The sequence below is a fragment of the Bombina bombina genome, chromosome 3, assembly GCF_027579735.1.
Source record: "Bombina bombina isolate aBomBom1 chromosome 3, aBomBom1.pri, whole genome shotgun sequence".
Classification (NCBI taxonomy): Eukaryota; Metazoa; Chordata; class Amphibia; order Anura; family Bombinatoridae; genus Bombina; species Bombina bombina.
Window position 1 is genome coordinate 718,496,554 of NC_069501.1, and position 19,007 is coordinate 718,515,560.

At 39.3% G+C, this 19,007-nt stretch overlaps 1 protein-coding gene across 1 annotated transcript in view; it reads left to right on the forward strand.

The window, feature by feature from the left end:
* Window positions 1-19,007, forward strand: part of CIP2A (cellular inhibitor of PP2A) — a 335,048-nt gene that overhangs the window by 67,239 nt on the left and 248,802 nt on the right. Inside the window, exon 6 of the mRNA XM_053707535.1 lies at window positions 1,480-1,602. Coding sequence (XP_053563510.1) covers window positions 1,480-1,602 — 123 coding nt within the window. The remainder of the gene's footprint in view (window positions 1-1,479; window positions 1,603-19,007) is intronic.

Below are 19,007 nucleotides of genomic sequence, written 5' to 3' on the forward strand. Positions count from 1 at the left end.
TTGCTTAAAATTTCATGCTCAATCTGAATCATGAAAGACAAATTTTCGGTACAGTGTCCCTGTCTCAAATGCTAAAAAAGACTTCTGACAAAAAACTTTCAGTGAAGTGCACAAAGAAAATTAACATTTTTCTGTTATTGTTAAAATATTTGTAGTTCAAGTAACAAAGTTTGCATTTCTGTTTATTTATTTTTGTATAGTCAGATTTTTAGTTTGCAAAACAAACACAAAAAACAAGGAAAGTACAGGAATCAAGGGTCATATTTAAGTCCTGACTGTGTTTCTAACTGTCCTGGCAGTGTAACAGATTAGCCACCTGTTGCATTTACAGTCTATTTTTCTGAAGTTAAAGTGTTTATTTGTTGTAGATTTTTAGGTAAAATAAACTATATGTACTAGTTGTAATTACTTTTATGCCGATTCCATGCTCCAGGTATTTCTTACACTGCTTACTGCTTTGGTAGTCCTCTCACTGGTAAGTATTACCAGGGAGGGCAATGCTTACCAGGCTCCCTCCCTATTGCCTGGTCCGCCTGTTAGTCTGGCCAACACTCGGAGGAGGAGGGGGCAGTGTTAAAGGAGGTAACTTTTTATACAAGTAACTAGGGGAGTGGGCAGGTCTGTTTTAGGTTTCTCACTGGTAAGCTTTTTTTTTTTTGGTGTTAATTTCATTCATGGCTCAGACAGAGCATACAGTTTAAAACCACTGTTCAGTTCACATATATTAATCATATTTCTGCTTTAATTCTCTTGGTATCCTTTGTTGAAGGAGCATCATTGCACTGCTGGGAGGTAGCTGAATACATCTAATGAGCCAATAAAAAAGGCATATATGTGCAGAAACCAATCAGTAACTGGCTCCAAGTAGTGCATTTCTGCTCCTGAACCTACCTATGTATGCTTTTCAACAAAGGATACCAAGAGAGTAAAGCAAATTTAGATAATGGAAATAAATTAGAACGTTTCTTAAAATTGTTGCTGTATCTGAATCATGAAAATAGTAATTTTGACTTCCCTTTTTGTATTGCTATTAGATAATTTTTTGTATTGCTATTAGATAATATGGCTAGTAATGTGAGTCCCTGAGTAATGATGTTAAGAATGGATTCCAGGGCATCTTGCAGGCAGATGACTAAAACAGAGAGAAATTGGCTCACAAAGGAGAGAGACATAAATTGCAGTGATTCAAAGAGGAAAACATGGCATTCAGAGATAGATACCTACAAGAGAGGATATGGGAACAGAACACAGAATCAGTAAAGCTGTAGGGAAGTCCAGAAGTATGAAGACAGTACTGGTATTGTATTTGTAAAGAATTGGCTTTATTTTTTCTTTATAAGTGCAGAGACTAAAACATTTTAAGGTGTTTGGATGTGACTGAAGCGTTGGGTATAGCATTCATGACCTTTACCATACATTTTATAACGTCTGGAAATTGACTGATTTTGCTTCTAACTTGTTCTGTTTCTTTTTCTGCAGAATCATGTGAAAGGATTCTATCGTACATTAATTAGCTTTCTAGCACACAGCAGTTTGACTGTGGTGGTGTTTGCACTTTCAGCATTGGCAAGTCTGACCTTAAATGAAGAAGTTGGGGAGAAGGTAAGGACAATCTTTTGGGTTTTTTTGTTTGATTTTTTTCATGGTTTTTATATTAATGCAACATATTTAAAACAAAAAAAAACAAAACTTTATTCAAATTGTAGTGGTGTGTTTTTTGACATCTAACATTATGAGCTCAAGCAAGATTCAGATAGATACAATTTTTCCTTTTGTACTTCTGTGATCTAATTTGCTTTATTTTCCTAATATCCTTTTTTGAAAAGCATACCTAAGTAGGCTTAGGAGCATCAATGCACCACTGTAAGCTAGCTGCTGATTGGTTGCACATGTATGCCTCTTGTTATTGGCTCACTGGATGTGTTTTGCTAGCTCCTAGTAGTGCATTTCTGCTCCTTCAACAAAGGATTTCTAGATAACGAAGCAAATGTGATTACAGATGTAAATTGGAGTAAGTTATTTAAAAAGGATTGCTCTATCTGCATTTTTAAGAGGAAAAAAAAAAAAGATTTCATGTTTGTTGTTAAAATCAGTATTGTTTTTTTTTTTTTTCCAGGAAAATAATTTTAATCCCAGAGAGACAAATTAATATTGCTTTGTTCAGCTCTAGCTTTGTAGTGTTTTGTGTATTACATTTGCATGAGAAATCAAAATAGATTAATAGAAGTTGTTTAAAAATTGTATGCTCTGTATCGTTTGTTGAAGAGTAAACCTAGGTAAGCTGATAGAAGCTTAGGGAGTGTTCACATGTTTTTAGCAGTCTATGGCAACAGTATTTGCAACAGCATATAACATTACAATAAATATTGTTGCAAACACTACTGCCAGGATTACTCTAAACAGTGCTCCTTTAGTAAAAACAAATGTGTTAATTCAAAATAAACGTGAAAAGAAACCAATTGAGGGGGGATACAAAAAAAAAGATAACAGAGGAGACATTTTTGGAACTTAGAAGTAGCAAATGCCTTTAACAATTATTTTGTCAGATACTCCACCACCCTGATTGACAAACTAATAAATGACACACGTCGATCATATGTATCGGGTCGATCACGATATGTCTTCATTTCTGACAGCGACTCCCTCCCTCTCCCAGTCACGTTTGCTGTTCCCCAATGTTCCATTCTCGGGCCCCCTGCTATTCACATTATTTATAAATGATCTGCCAAATGTCTGCAAATCCTCAACTGTACACATGTACGCAGACGACACAGTAATCTATGCAAGCAAACCCGATCTGCCGCAGCTTGAGGCAGTGCTCCAAGACTCTTCCTAAACACTGACAACTGTCACAATGATTTTTGGAACGGTACCTAAATTACGCAAACTACAAAATTCCCATCTACGCATCAAAACAAAATCAAATTGCACACTGACCGCAGTCCACTTTTTCAAATACTTGGGTCTGTTGTTAGACCCTGATCTATTTTTTGGCCTCCACATAGAAAAACTGGCATCTAAACTCTATACAAAACTAGGTGCCCTGTACAGAAACAAATCCTGCCTAAGCCCTACAGTAAAGGAAAAGATTGTACAGCAAATGCTGATGCCAATCATTGATTATGGGGATGTAGTATATGCACCTGCACCGCAAACTCGCCTTAATAAACTTTGTAACTTTGTATAACTCGTTCTGCCGCTTTGTGCTACAATGTAACTACAGGACCCACCATTGTGACCTGCTAAAAGAACTAAACTGGCTGTCCCTGGAATCCAGACAAACCCTCCATCTTTCCAGCCTTGTGTTTAAGAGCTTTCCTGGGAAGCTCCCACCCTACCTGAGCAGAATGCTCTCCCCTGCTGTTCCCACCTCCTATAACCTCCGATCCAGTACCAGCACATTATTTAGTTTGCCTCAATACAAAAGAAAGCAGCTCGATCCTCCTTTTCCTACAGAGCACCACAATTATGGAACGACTTCCCGCACACTTTCAAACCATCCCCAAGCCTAAAATCCTTTAAGAGACCCCTCTCTACATATCTCAAAACAGAATGCACCTGTCATGGTTGATTATATATTTCCTACCTGTTCTATGTTAAATTTTGCATATATTATGTATTAATATTGTTTCTTTCATGTAATTAACAAGAGTCCATGAGCTAGTGACGTATGGGATATACATTCCTACCAGGAGGGGCAAAGTTTCCCAAACCTTAAAATGCCTATAAATACACCCCTCACCACACCCACAAATCAGTTTTTACAAACTTTGCCTCCAAGGGAGGTGGTGAAGTAAGTTTGTGCTAGATTCTACGTTGATATGCGCTCCGCAGCAAGTTGGAGCCCGGTTTTCCTCTCAGCGTGCAGTGAATGTCAGAGGGATGTGAAGAGAGTATTGCCTATTGAATGCAGTGATCTCCTTCTACGGGGTCTATTTCATAAGGTTCTCTGTTATCGGTCGTAGAGATTCATCTCTTACCTCCCTTTTCAGATCGACGATATACTCTTATATTTACCATTACCTCTACTGATTCTCGTTTCAGTACTGGTTTGGCTTTCTACAAACATGTAGATGAGTGTCCTGGGGTAAGTAAGTCTTATTTTCTGTGACACTCTAAGCTATGGTTGGGCACTTTATTTATAAAGTTCTAAATATATGTATTCAAACATTTATTTGCCTTGACTCAGAATGTTCAACTTTCCTTATTTTCAGACAGTCAGTTTCATATTTGGGATTATGCATTGAATTATCATATTTTTCTTACCTCAAAAATTTGACTTTTTTCCCTGTGGGCTGTTAGGCTCGCGGGGGCTGAAAATGCTTCATTTTATTGCGTCATTCTTGGCGCGGACTTTTTTGGCGCAAAAATTCTTTTCCGTTTCCGGCGTCATACGTGTCGCCGGAAGTTGCGTCATTTTTTGACGTTATTTTGCGCCAAAAATGTCGGCGTTCCGGATGTGGCGTCATTTTTGGCGCCAAAAGCATTTAGGCGCCAAATAATGTGGGCGTCTTATTTGGCGCTAAAAAATATGGGCGTCGCTTTTGTCTCCACATTATTTCAGTCTCATTTTTCATTTGCTTCTGGTTGCTAGAAGCTTGATATTTGGCATTCTTTCCCATTCCTGAAACTGTCTTATAAGGAATTTGATCTCTTTTGCTTTATATGTTGTTTTTTCTCTTACATATTGCAAGATGTCTCACGTTGCATCTGAGCCAGAAGATACTACAGGAAAATCACTGCCTGCTGGATCTACCAAAGCTAAGTGTATCTGCTGTAAACTTTTGGTAGCTATTCCTCCAGCTGTTGTTTGTAATAATTGTCATGACAAACTTGTTAAAGCAGATAATATTTCCTTTAGTAATGTACCATTGCCTGTTGCAGTTCCCTCAACATCTAAGGTGCAGAATGTTCCTGATAACATAAGAGATTTTGTTTCTGAATCCATAAAGAAGGCTTTGTCTGTTATTTCTCCTTCTAGTAAACGTAAAAAGTCTTTTAAATCTTCTCTCTCTACAGATGAATTTTTAAATGAACACCATCATTCTGATTCTTTGGACTCTTCTGGTTCAGAGGATTCTATCTCAGAGATTGATGCTGATAAATCTTCATATTTATTTAAGATGGAATTTATTCGCTCTTTACTTAAAGAAGTACTAATTGCTTTAGAAATAGAGGATTCTAGTCCTCTTGATACTAATTCTATACGTTTGGATAAGGTTTTTAAAGCTCCTGCGGTTATTCCAGAAGTTTTTCCTGTTCCTAATGCTATTTCTGCAGTAATTTCCAAAGAATGGGATAAATTGGGTAATTCATTTACTCCTTCTAAACGTTTTAAGCAATTATATCCTGTTCCGCCTGACAGGTTAGAATTTTGGGACAAAATCCCTAAAGTTGATGGGGCTATTTCTACCCTTGCTAAACGTACTACCATTCCTACGTCAGATGGTACCTCGTTTAAGGATCCTTTAGATAGAAAAATTGAATCTTTTCTAAGAAAAGCTTATCTGTGTTCAGGTAATCTTCTTAGACCTGCTATATCATTGGCTGATGTTGCTGCAGCTTCAACTTTTTGGTTGGAAACTCTAGCGCAACAAGTAACAAATCGTGATTCTCATGATATTATTATTCTTCTCCAGCATGCTAATAATTTTATCTGTGATGCCATTTTTGATATTATTAGAGTTGATGTTAGGTTTATGTCTCTGGCTATCTTAGCCAGAAGAGCTTTATGGCTTAAGACTTGGAATGCTGATATGGCTTCTAAATCAACTCTACTTTCCATTTCTTTCCAGGGAAACAAATTATTTGGTTCTCAGTTGGATTCTATTATTTCAACTGTTACTGGTGGGAAAGGAACTTTTTTACCACAGGATAAAAAATCTAAAGGTAAAAACAGGGCTAACAATCGTTTTCGTTCCTTTCGTTTCAACAAAGAACAAAAGCCTGATCCTTCGTCCTCAGGAGCAGTTTCAGTTTGGAAACCATCTCCAGTCTGGAATAAATCCAAGCCTGCTAGAAAGGCAAAGCCTGCTTCTAAGTTCACATGAAGGTACGGCCCTCATTCCAGTTCAGCTGGTAGGGGGCAGGTTACGTTTTTTCAAAGAAATTTGGATCAATTCTGTTCACAATCTTTGGATTCAGAACATTGTTTCAGAAGGGTACAGAATTGGTTTCAAGATGAGACCTCCTGCAAAGAGATTTTTTCTTTCCCGTGTCCCAGTAAATCCAGTGAAAGCTCAAGCATTTCTGAATTGTGTTTCAGATCTAGAGTTGGCTGGAGTAATTATGCCAGTTCCAGTTCCGGAACAGGGGATGGGGTTTTATTCAAATCTCTTCATTGTACCAAAGAAGAAGAATTCCTTCAGACCAGTTCTGGATCTAAAATTATTGAATCGTTATGTAAGGATACCAACATTCAAGATGGTAACTGTAAGGACTATATTGCCTTTTGTTCAGCAAGGGAATTATATGTCCACAATAGATTTACAGGATGCATATCTGCATATTCCGATTCATCCAGATCATTATCAGTTCCTGAGATTCTCTTTTCTAGACAAGCATTACCAATTTGTGGCTCTACCGTTTGGCCTTGCTACAGCTCCAAGAATTTTCACAAAAATTCTCGGTGCCCTTCTGTCTGTAATCAGAGAACAGGGTATTGTGGTATTTCCTTATTTGGACGATATCTTGGTACTTGCTCAGTCTTTACATTTAGCAGAGTCTCATACGAATCGACTTGTGTTGTTTCTTCAAGATCATGGTTGGAGGATCAATTTACCAAAAAGTTCTTTGATTCCTCAAACAAGGGTAACCTTTTTGGGTTTCCAGATAGATTCAGTGTCCATGACTCTGTCTTTAACAGACAAGAGACGTCTAAAATTGATTACAGCTTGTCGAAACCTTCAGTCTCAATCATTCCCTTCGGTAGCCTTATGCATGGAAATTCTAGGTCTTATGACTGCTGCATCGGACGCGATCCCCTTTGCTCGTTTTCACATGCGACCTCTTCAGCTCTGTATGCTGAACCAATGGTGCAGGGATTACACGAAGATATATCAATTAATATCTTTAAAACCGATTGTTCGACACTCTCTAACGTGGTGGACAGATCACCATCGTTTAATTCAGGGGGCTTCTTTTGTTCTTCCGACCTGGACTGTAATTTCAACAGATGCAAGTCTCACAGGTTGGGGAGCTGTGTGGGGATCTCTGACGGCACAAGGAGTTTGGGAATCTCAGGAGGTGAGATTACCGATCAATATTTTGGAACTCCGTGCAATTTTCAGAGCTCTTCAGTTTTGGCCTCTTCTGAAGAGAGAATCGTTCATTTGTTTTCAGACAGACAATGTCACAACTGTGGCATACATCAATCATCAAGGAGGGACTCACAGTCCTCTGGCTATGAAAGAAGTATCTCGAATTTTGGTTTGGGCGGAATCCAGCTCCTGTCTAATCTCTGCGGTTCATATCCCAGGTGTAGACAATTGGGAAGCGGATTATCTCAGTCGCCAAACGTTGCATCCGGGCGAATGGTCTCTTCACCCAGAGGTATTTCTTCAGATTGTTCAAATGTGGGGGCTCCCAGAGATAGATCTGATGGCCTCTCATCTAAACAAGAAACTTCCCAGGTATCTGTCCAGATCCCGGGATCCTCAGGCGGAGGCAGTGGATGCATTATCACTTCCTTGGAAGTATCATCCTGCCTATATCTTTCCGCCTCTAGTTCTTCTTCCAAGAGTAATCTCCAAGATTCTGAGGGAATGCTCGTTTGTTCTGCTAATAGCTCCGGCATGGCCTCACAGGTTTTGGTATGCGGATCTTGTCCGGATGGCATCTTGCCAACCATGGACTCTTCCGTTAAGACCAGACCTTCTGTCGCAAGGTCCTTTTTTCCATCCGGATCTGAAATCCTTAAATTTAAAGGTATGGAGATTGAACGCTTGATTCTTGGTCAAAGAGGTTTCTCTGACTCCGTGATTAATACTATGTTACAGGCTCGTAAATCTGTATCTCGAGAGATATATTATAGAGTCTGGAAGACTTTTATTTCTTGGTGTCTTTCTCATCATTTTTCTTGGCATTCTTTTAGAATACCGAGAATTTTACAGTTTCTTCAGGATGGTTTAGATAAGGGTTTGTCCGCAAGTTCTTTGAAAGGACAAATCTCCGCTCTTTCTGTTCTTTTTCACAGAAAGATTGCTATTCTTCCTGATATTCATTGTTTTGTACAAGCTTTGGTTCGTATAAAACCTGTCATTAAGTCAATTTCTCCTCCTTGGAGTTTGAATTTGGTTCTGGGAGCTCTTCAAGCTCCTCCGTTTGAACCTATGCATTCATTGGACATTAAATTACTTTCTTGGAAAGTTTTGTTCCTTTTGGCCATCTCTTCTGCTAGAAGAGTTTCTGAATTATCTGCTCTTTCTTGTGAGTCTCCTTTTCTGATTTTTCATCAGGATAAGGCGGTGTTGCGAACTTCTTTTGAATTTTTACCTAAGGTTGTGAATTCCAACAACATTAGTAGAGAAATTGTGGTTCCTTCATTATGTCCTAATCCTAAGAATTCTAAGGAGAAATCGTTGCATTCTTTGGATGTTGTTAGAGCTTTGAAATATTATGTTGAAGCTACGAAATCTTTCCGTAAGACTTCTAGTCTATTTGTTATCTTTTCCGGTTCTAGAAAAGGCCAGAAAGCTTCTGCCATTTCTTTGGCATCTTGGTTGAAATCTTTAATTCATCTTGCCTATGTTGAGTCGGGTAAAATTCCGCCTCAGAGAATTACAGCTCATTCTACTAGGTCAGTATCTACTTCCTGGGCGTTTAGGAATGAAGCTTCGGTTGACCAGATCTGCAAAGCAGCAACTTGGTCCTCTTTGCATACTTTTACTAAATTCTACCATTTTGATGTATTTTCTTCTTCTGAAGCAGTTTTTGGTAGAAAAGTTCTTCAGGCAGCGATTTCAGTTTGAATCTTCTGCTTATGTTTTTCGTTAAACTTTATTTTGGGTGTGGATTATTTTCAGCAGGAATTGGCTGTCTTTATTTTATCCCTCCCTCTCTAGTGACTCTTGTGTGGAAAGATCCACATCTTGGGTAGTCATTATCCCATACGTCACTAGCTCATGGACTCTTGTTAATTACATGAAAGAAAACATAATTTATGTAAGAACTTACCTGATAAATTCATTTCTTTCATATTAACAAGAGTCCATGAGGCCCACCCTTTTTTGTGGTGGTTATGATTTTTTTTTTATAAAGCACAATTATTCCAATTCCTTATTTTATATGCTTCGCACTTTTTTTCTTATCACCCCACTTCTTGGCTATTCGTTAAACTGATTTGTGGGTGTGGTGAGGGGTGTATTTATAGGCATTTTAAGGTTTGGGAAACTTTGCCCCTCCTGGTAGGAATGTATATCCCATACGTCACTAGCTCATGGACTCTTGTTAATATGAAAGAAATGAATTTATCAGGTAAGTTCTTACATAAATTATGTTTTTTGTATTTTATTGTATCAATGCAATCAAAGCGAGAGAAATATCAATGTATCCTTCCTGGTAAAATATTTTATAAATAAATAACTTAAAATGCATTCTGCCACTTCTGAGCATGAGCAAACCATGCATTGCTGCTAGCATTTTATGAATAATAAACTAGCTAAAGTTATTCTAGAAGGTTTATTACCTCCTAGCTAGATATACCTTCCTGGAGAGTCTCCAGCCTCCCTGTAGGGCTGTGTCACGAAGCCCAATACTGGCATTATAAACTTGTGGCAAATAACTGCTAATCGATACAGTAACAGATTAAGCAAGCTTCTATTGGTAAAAGACTGATTGGATATACATACTCTGACCATTACTATTGGTTGTCACTGACCATGTGACTTAAAACTTGACTGCAGCAATTTCTAATACACTGTCAATTTAGTAAGTAAAGATTAATCTACAGTTATCAGACTCAGACAACCGTTATTAGCTATTATTAGTCATGTGATTATAAAACAGTTGTAACAATTCTTACTATAATTTTTAATGCGGCATTGATACAGTGTTGATATAATTTTTAAGTTTATTGAGCATTGAAGTATGAGTGCACACTTTTTTTTTTTTTTATGTGAAGTGTATAAGAAATTGATAGTTAATTTAGATGAGAACCTAGAGTGTCTAGCTTTGATTAGCACTACTTTATTTTTAATTTTGTTTATTACTGTCCAGGACACAGTCAAAGTGTAGTGTCACACTGCACCTATTTAGTACTACTGTTGTTAAGGGCTGTGTTAGGAAGCAAAGGACACTGCACAAATTAAGTTAAAAAATGAAATAAAAGGTAAAAATCTTTTAAAAATAATAATACATATTGCAATGATGTCTATTAAGTATAACCTACTGCTTTTAGTGCTTTTTTATTACAATAAAACAGACCGTGTAACATCCCTTTAACAAATTATACCAAAGAACTAAGCAAAATTGCTTATGAAAATAAAATGAAAAGTTGTTTAACCCCTTAGTGACCAGGCCACTTTTCAATTTGTTGACCATCTGGGACCAAGGCTATTTTTGCATTTCTGCGATGTTTGTGTTTAACTGTTATTTTCCTCTTACTCATTTACTGTACCCACACATATTATATACCGTTTTTCTCGCCATTAAATGGACTTTCTAAAGATACCATTATTTTCATCATATCTTATAATTTACTATAAAAAAATTATAAAATATTAGGGCAAAATGAAAAAAACACACACTTTTTCTAACTTTGAGCCCCAAAATCTCTAACACATCTACAACCACCATAAAATACCAATGCTAAACAGTTTCTAAATTTTGTCTTGAGTTTAGAAATACCCAATGTTTACATGTTCTTTGCTTTTTTTGCAAGTTATAGGGCAATAAGTACAAGTAGCACTTTGCTATTTCAAAACCATGTTTCTCCTGTTAAGTGTGATCAGTCCACGGGTCATCATTACTTCTGGGATATTGCTCCTCCCCAACAGGAAGTGCAAGAGGATTCACCCAGCAGAGCTGCCATATAGCTCCTCCCCTCTACGTCACCTCCAGTCATTCTCTTGCACCCAACGACTAGATAGGATGTGTGAGAGGACTATGGTGATTATACTTAGTTTTATACCTTCAATCAAAAGTTTGTTATTTTATAATAGCACCGGAGTGTGTTATTCCTTCTCTGGTAGAATTTGAAGAAGAATCTACCTGAGTTTTTACTATGATTTTAGCCGGCGTAGTTAAGATCATATTGCTGTTTCTCGGCCATCTGAGGAGAGGTAAACTTCAGATCAGGGGACAGCGGGCAGATTAATCTGCAAAGAGGTATGTAGCAGCTTATTATTTTCTGACAATGGAATTGATGAGAAAATTCTGCCATACCGATATAATGTAAACTCAGCCTTAAATGCAGTAGCAGCAACTGGTATCAGGCTGTCATGTATGTATATTTTACACTTCAGTATTCTGGGGAATGGCACTTCACTGGAATTATACTGTGTGCATAAGACTTTAGCCTAATTTGCAGGGACTAGCAACAGGCTTTTTAATAACACTTAATTTATGTTAAACGTTTTTTGCTGGCATGTAAAATAGTTTCATTTCTGAGGTACTGGGTGAATAAAATATTTTGGGCACTATTTTTTCCACTTGGCAGTTGTTTTATTTAATTTATGACAGTTTACTGATCTCTCTCACTGTTGTGTGTGAGGGGGAGGGGCCGTTTTTGGCGCTTTTGCTATGCATCAAAAAATTCAGTCAGAAGCTCACTGTACTTCCTGCATGATCCGGTTCATCTCTACAGAACTCAGGGGTCTTTAAAACTTGTTTTGAGGGAGGTAATCACTCACAGCAGAGCTGTGAGATTGTAGTTGACTGTGATAAAAAACGTTTATTTCTGTAACTTTTTTTTCTGCTATCAGGGTTAGTTATCCTTTGCTAATGGGAACAAGCCTTTGCTAAAATTGTGTTTTTTACAAAGATTTGATGCTATAACCTTTCAGTTTATTAACTTTCAACTGTCATAACTCTTTCTGTGCTTCTTATAGGCACAGTACGTTTTCTTATTATAATAAATTACTTGAAAAGTATTTCCAAGTTGCTAGTTTATTTGCTAGTGTGTTAAACATGTCTGATTCAGAGGAAGACATCTGTGCTATATGTGCTAATGCCAAAGTGGAGCCCAATAGAAATTTATGTACTAACTGCATTGATGCTACTTTAAATAAAAGTCAATCTGTACAAATTGAACACATTTCACCAAACAACGAGGGGAGAGTTATGCAGACTAACTCGCCTCACGTGTCAGTACCTGCATCTCCCGCTCGGGAGGTGCGTGATATTGTGGCGCCGAATACATCTGGGCGGCCATTACAAATCACATTACAGGATATGGCTACTGTTATGACTGAAGTTTTGGCTAAATTACCAGAACTAAGAGGTAAGCGTGATCACTCTGGGATGAGAACAGAGTGCGCTGATAATGTTAGGGCCATGTCAGATACTGCGTCACAACTTGCAGAACATGAGGACGGAGAGCTTCATTCTGCGGCTGACGGTTCTGATCCAAACAGATTGGATTCAGATATTTCAAATTTTAAATTTAAGCTGGAAAACCTCCGTGTATTACTAGGGGAGGTGTTAGCGGCTCTGAATGATTGTAACACAGTTGCAATACCAGAGAAAATGTGTAGGTTGGATAAATATTTTGCGGTACCGTCGAGTACTGACGTTTTTCCTATACCCAAGAGACTTACTGAAATTGTTACTAAGGAGTGGGATAGACCCGGTGTGCCGTTCTCACCCCCTCCGATATTTAGAAAGATGTTTCCAATAGACACCACCACACGGGACTTATGGCAAACGGTCCCTAAGGTGGAGGGAGCAGTTTCTACTTTAGCTAAGCGTACCACTATCCCGGTGGAGGATAGCTGTGCCTTTTCAGATCCAATGGATAAAAAGTTAGAGGGTTACCTTAAGAAAATGTTTGTTCAACAAGGTTTTATATTGCAACCCCTTGCATGCATTGCGCCTGTCACGGCTGCAGCAGCATTTTGGTTTGAGTCTCTGGAAGAGACACTTGAATCAGCTCCATTAGATGAGATTACACACAAGCTTAAAGCTCTTAAGTTAGCTAACTCATTTATTTCAGATGCCGTAGTACATTTAACTAAGCTTACGGCTAAGAATTCCGGATTCGCCATTCAGGCGCGCAGAGCACTGTGGCTAAAATCCTGGTCAGCTGACGTTACTTCTAAGTCTAAATTACTTAATATACCTTTCAAAGGGCAGACCTTATTCGGGCCCGGATTGAAAGAAATTATCGCTGACATTACAGGAGGTAAAGGCCATGCCCTGCCTCAAGACAGAGCCAAACCTAAGGCTAGACAATCTAATTTTCGTTCCTTTCGGAATTTCAAAGCAGGAGCAGCATCAACTTCCTCTGCTCCAAAACAAGAAGGATCTGTTGCTCGCTACAGACAAGGCTGGAGACCTAACCAGTCCTGGAACAAGGGCAAGCAGGCCAGGAAACCTGCTGCTGCCCCTAAAACAGCATGAATTGAGGGCCCCCGATCCGGGAACGGATCTAGTGGGGGGCAGACTTTCTCTCTTCGCCCAGGCTTGGGCAAGAGATGTCCAGGATCCCTGGGCGCTAGAGATAATATCTCAGGGATACCTTCTGGACTTCAAATACTCTCCCCCAAGAGAGAGATTTCATCTGTCAAGGTTGTCAACAAACCAAATAAAGAAAGAGGCGTTTCTACGCTGCGTACAAGAGCTTTTATTAATGGGAGTAATCCATCCAGTTCCACGGTCGGAACAGGGACAAGGGTTTTACTCAAATCTGTTTGTGGTTCCCAAAAAAGAGGGAACTTTCAGGCCAATTCTGGATTTAAAGATCCTAAACAAATTCCTAAGAGTTCCATCGTTCAAAATGGAGACTATTCGGACAATTTTACCCATGATCCAAAAGGGTCAGTACATGACCACAGTGGATTTAAAAGATGCTTACCTTCACATACCGATCCACAAAGATCATTACCGGTATCTAAGGTTTGCCTTTCTAGACAGGCATAACCAGTTTGTAGCTCTTCCATTCGGATTGGCTACGGCTCGAAGAATCTTCACAAAGGTTCTGGGTGCTCTTCTGGCGGTACTAAGACCGCGAGGAATTTCGGTAGCTCCGTACCTAGACGACATTCTGATACAAGCTTCAAGCTTTCAAACTGCCAAGTCTCATACAGAGTTAGTACTGGCATTTCTAAGGTCGCATGGATGGAAGGTGAACGAAAAGAAAAGTTCTCTCTTTCCACTCACAAGAGTTCCCTTCCTGGGGACTCTTATAGATTCTGTAGAAATGAAAATTTACCTGACAGAAGACAGGTTAACAAAACTTCAAAGTGCATGCCGTGTCCTTCATTCCATTCAACACCCGTCAGTGGCTCAATGCATGGAGGTAATCGGCTTAATGGTAGCGGCAATGGACATAGTACCCTTTGCACGCCTACACCTCAGACCGCTGCAATTGTGCATGCTAAGTCAGTGGAATGGGGATTACTCAGACTTGTCCCCTTCTCTGAATCTGGATCAAGAGACCAGAAATTCTCTTCTATGGTGGCTTTCTCGGCCACATCTGTCCAGGGGGATGCCATTCAGCAGGCCAGACTGGACAATTGTAACAACAGACGCCAGCCTACTAGGTTGGGGCGCCGTCTGGAATTCTCTGAAGGCTCAGGGACAATGGAATCAGGAGGAGAGTCTCCTACCAATAAACATTCTGGAATTGAGAGCAGTTCTCAATGACCTTCTGGCTTGGCCCCAGTTGACAACTCGGGGGTTCATCAGGTTTCAGTCGGACAACATCACGACTGTAGCCTACATCAACCATCAGGGAGGGACAAGAAGCTCCCTAGCAATGATGGAAGTATCAAAGATAATTCGCTGGGCAGAGTCTCACTCTTGCCACCTGTCAGCAATCCACATCCCGGGAGTGGAGAACTGGGAGGCGGATTTTTTAAGTCGTCAGACTTTTCATCCGGGGGAGTGGGAACTTCATCCGGAGGTCTTTGCCCAAATACTTCGACGTTGGGGCAAACCAGAGATAGATCTCATGGCGTCTCGACAGAACGCCAAGCTTCCTCGTTACGGGTCCAGATCCAGGGATCCGGGAGCGGTCCTGATAGATGCCTTGACAGCACCTTGGACCTTCAGGATGGCTTATGTGTTTCCACCCTTCCCGATGCTTCCTCGATTGATTGCCAGAATCAAACAGGAGAGAGCATCAGTGATTCTAATAGCGCCTGCATGGCCACGCAGGACTTGGTATGCAGATCTGGTGGACATGTCATCCTGTCCACCTTGGTCTCTACCTCTGAAACAGGACCTTCTGATACAGGGTCCTTTCAAACATCAAAATCTAACTTCTCTGAAGCTGACTGCTTGGAAATTGAACGCTTGATTTTATCAAAACGTGGTTTTTCTGAGTCAGTTATTGATACCTTAATACAGGCTAGGAAGCCTGTTACCAGAAAGATTTACCATAAAATATGGCGTAAATACCTATATTGGTGCGAATCCAAAGGTTACTCTTGGAGTAAGGTTAGGATTCCTAGGATATTGTCTTTTCTACAAGAAGGTTTAGAAAAGGGTTTATCCGCTAGTTCCTTAAAGGGACAGATCTCAGCTCTGTCCATTCTGTTGCACAAACGTCTGTCAGAAGTTCCAGACGTTCAGGCTTTTTGTCAGGCTTTGGCCAGGATTAAGCCTGTGTTTAAAACTGTTGCTCCGCCATGGAGTTTAAACCTTGTTCTTAACGTTTTACAGGGCGTTCCGTTTGAACCCCTTCATTCCATTGATATAAAGTTGTTATCTTGGAAAGTTCTATTTTTAATGGCTATTTCCTCGGCTCGAAGAGTCTCTGAGTTATCAGCCTTACATTGTGATTCTCCTTATTTGATTTTTCACTCGGATAAGGTAGTTCTGCGTACTAAACCTGGGTTCTTACCTAAGGTAGTCACTAACGGGAATATCAATCAAGAGATTGTTGTTCCATCCTTGTGTCCAAATCCTTCTTCAAGGAAGGAACGACTTCTGCACAATCTGGATGTAGTTCGTGCCCTAAAATTTTATTTACAGGCAACTAAAGATTTTCGACAAACGTCTTCCCTGTTTGTCGTTTACTCTGGTCAGAGGAGAGGTCAAAAAGCTTCTGCTACCTCTCTCTCTTTTTGGCTTCGTAGCATAATACGTTTAGCTTATGAGACTGCTGGACAGCAGCCTCCTGAAAGAATTACAGCTCATTCCACTAGAGCTGTGGCTTCCACTTGGGCCTTTAAGAATGAGGCCTTTAAGAATGAGGCCTCTGTTGAACAGATTTGCAAGGCTGCAACTTGGTCTTCGCTTCATACTTTTTCCAAATTTTACAAATTTGACACTTTTGCTTCTTCAGAGGCTATTTTTGGGAGAAAGGTTCTTCAGGCAGTGGTTCCTTCTGTATAAAGAGCCTGCCTGTCCCTCCCGTCATCCGTGTACTTTTGCTTTGGTATTGGTATCCCAGAAGTAATGATGACCCATGGACTGATCACACTTAACAGGAGAAAACATAATTTATGCTTACCTGATAAATTCCTTTCTCCTGTAGTGTGATCAGTCCACGGCCCGCCCTGTTTTTTACGGCAGGTAAATATTTTTTAAATTATACTCCAGTCACCACTACACCCTTTGGCTTCTCCTTTCTCGTTGGTCCTTGGTCGAATGACTGGAGGTGACGTAGAGGGGAGGAGCTATATGGCAGCTCTGCTGGGTGAATCCTCTTGCACTTCCTGTTGGGGAGGAGCAATATCCCAGAAGTAATGATGACCCGTGGACTGATCACACTACAGGAGAAAGGAATTTATCAGGTAAGCATAAATTATGTTTTGTTCAAAATTGGCGATAGTTACATTGTAACACCAATATCTGTCAGGAATCCCTGAATAACCCTTCAAATGTATATATATTTTTAAAAGAAGACAACCTAAGGTATTAAACTTGGGGTATTTTGACTTTTTTCATGCAACCATTTTACCACCAATCTATGCCAAAGTTTGGGGGGGAAAAAAAATAATTTGATTTTTTGACAAATAGCAATTTAAGAATACATTTACTGATAAAATTGTAAGGGTTACTGCCGAATAACACCCTAATATGTCTTCAGTAGCATCTCCTGGGTACAGTGATACCACCCATGTATAGGTGTGTCGGGTTCTCTGTTGGCTAAAAGCCCTTATTTTTAGAGAGCGCATTCCAGTTTTTCAACTTGGAATTTTCACATCGGTCATCATGCACCCATGTCCTATTTGGGACATTTCTGAAGCTGGCCAATGGAGTTTACCCCCATCAAACCATATATTTTTGAAAAGTAGACACCCTAGGGTATTTCAAATGCTGGTATTTTAAAACTTTCCATGCACTAATTCAACCACTAGTCTTTGTCAAACCTTTGGGTAGTCATTTTTTTGTGTTATTTTTCACACACATTGTACTTTAGGCATGTATTTTCAGTTCCTGTTATGTGTTACTGCCAAAAACCACCTCAATATGTGTTCAACAACATCTCCCAAGTACAGTGATACCACCTATGTATAGGTGTGTCGGGTTCTCTGGGGGCTAAATGGCCTTATTTTTAGGTAGCGCATTCCAGTTTTTCAACTTGGAATTTTCACATCGGTCATCATGCACCCATGTTCTATTTGGGACATTTCTGAAGCTGGCCAATGGAATTTACCCCCATCAAACCATATATTTTTGAAAAGTAGACACCCTAGGGTATTTCAAATGCTGGTATTTTAACACTCTCCATGCACTAATTCAACCACTAGTCTTTGTCAAACTTTTGTGTAGTCATTTTTTTGTGTTATTTTTCACACACATTGTACTTTAGGCATGTATTTTCAGTTCCTGTTATGTGTTACTGCCAAAAAAACACCTCAATATGTGTTCAACAACCTCTCCTGAGTACAGTGATACCACCCATGTATAGGTGTGTTGGGTTCTCTGGGGGCTAAAAGGCCTTATTTTTAGGAAGCCCATTCCATTTTTTCCACTTTGAATTTTCACATCCCATGCACCCATGTCCTATTTAAGACATTTCTGAAGCCGGCCAATGTAATTTACCTCAATCAAACCATATATTTTTGAAAAGTAGACTTCCTAGGGTATTTCAAATGCAGGTATTTTAACACTTTCCATGCACTAATTTAACCACTAGTCTTTGTCAAACTATTGGGCATTCATATTTTTGTGTTATTGTTCACATACATTGTACTTTAGACATGGATTCACAGCTCCTGTTATGTGTTACTACCAAAGAAGACACCAATATGTGGTCACCAACATCTACTGAGTTCAGTGATACCACCTATGCATAGGTTTGGTGGCTTGTTTGGGGGGGTGCAATGCCAAATGTCTGACATGCGTTTGTGATTTTTTTTTCACATTTAACATTTTCTTTGCCTATCGTCTTTTTGGGGGGTCTTTTAACATACCCCAATTTATTTTTTTTCCATGAATGTGCATATATTTGAAAAGTTGACACCCCAAGGTATTGTATATGGTGTGCTTTGATGCCTTTGAAGCAACCGTTTTAGCCCAAAAAATTGGAGAAAGTGTATGGTGGTTATTTTTCAATTTTCATTTTTACAGACACATTGCTTTTTGACTATGATTTAGGAGAGACTGTTGTAAGTTATTGCAAAAGAATACTTCAGGTTGTTTTCTGCAAGGCACCCTGAGTACACCTATGCCCCCCATGCATAGGTTTGCCAGGATTTTGGGAAGGTTATGTTACAAATTTATGACTTGTGATTTTAGTTATTAACAATGAGAGTATTTCTTCTGATAGGCCTATCTTTAGTTTGTGGCCTATCGCATACCCCACTTTTATTTATTGCCATGAAAGTGTATATTTTTTAAATGTTGACACCCCAAGGTATTGTATATGGTGTGCTTTGATGCCTTTGAAGCAACCG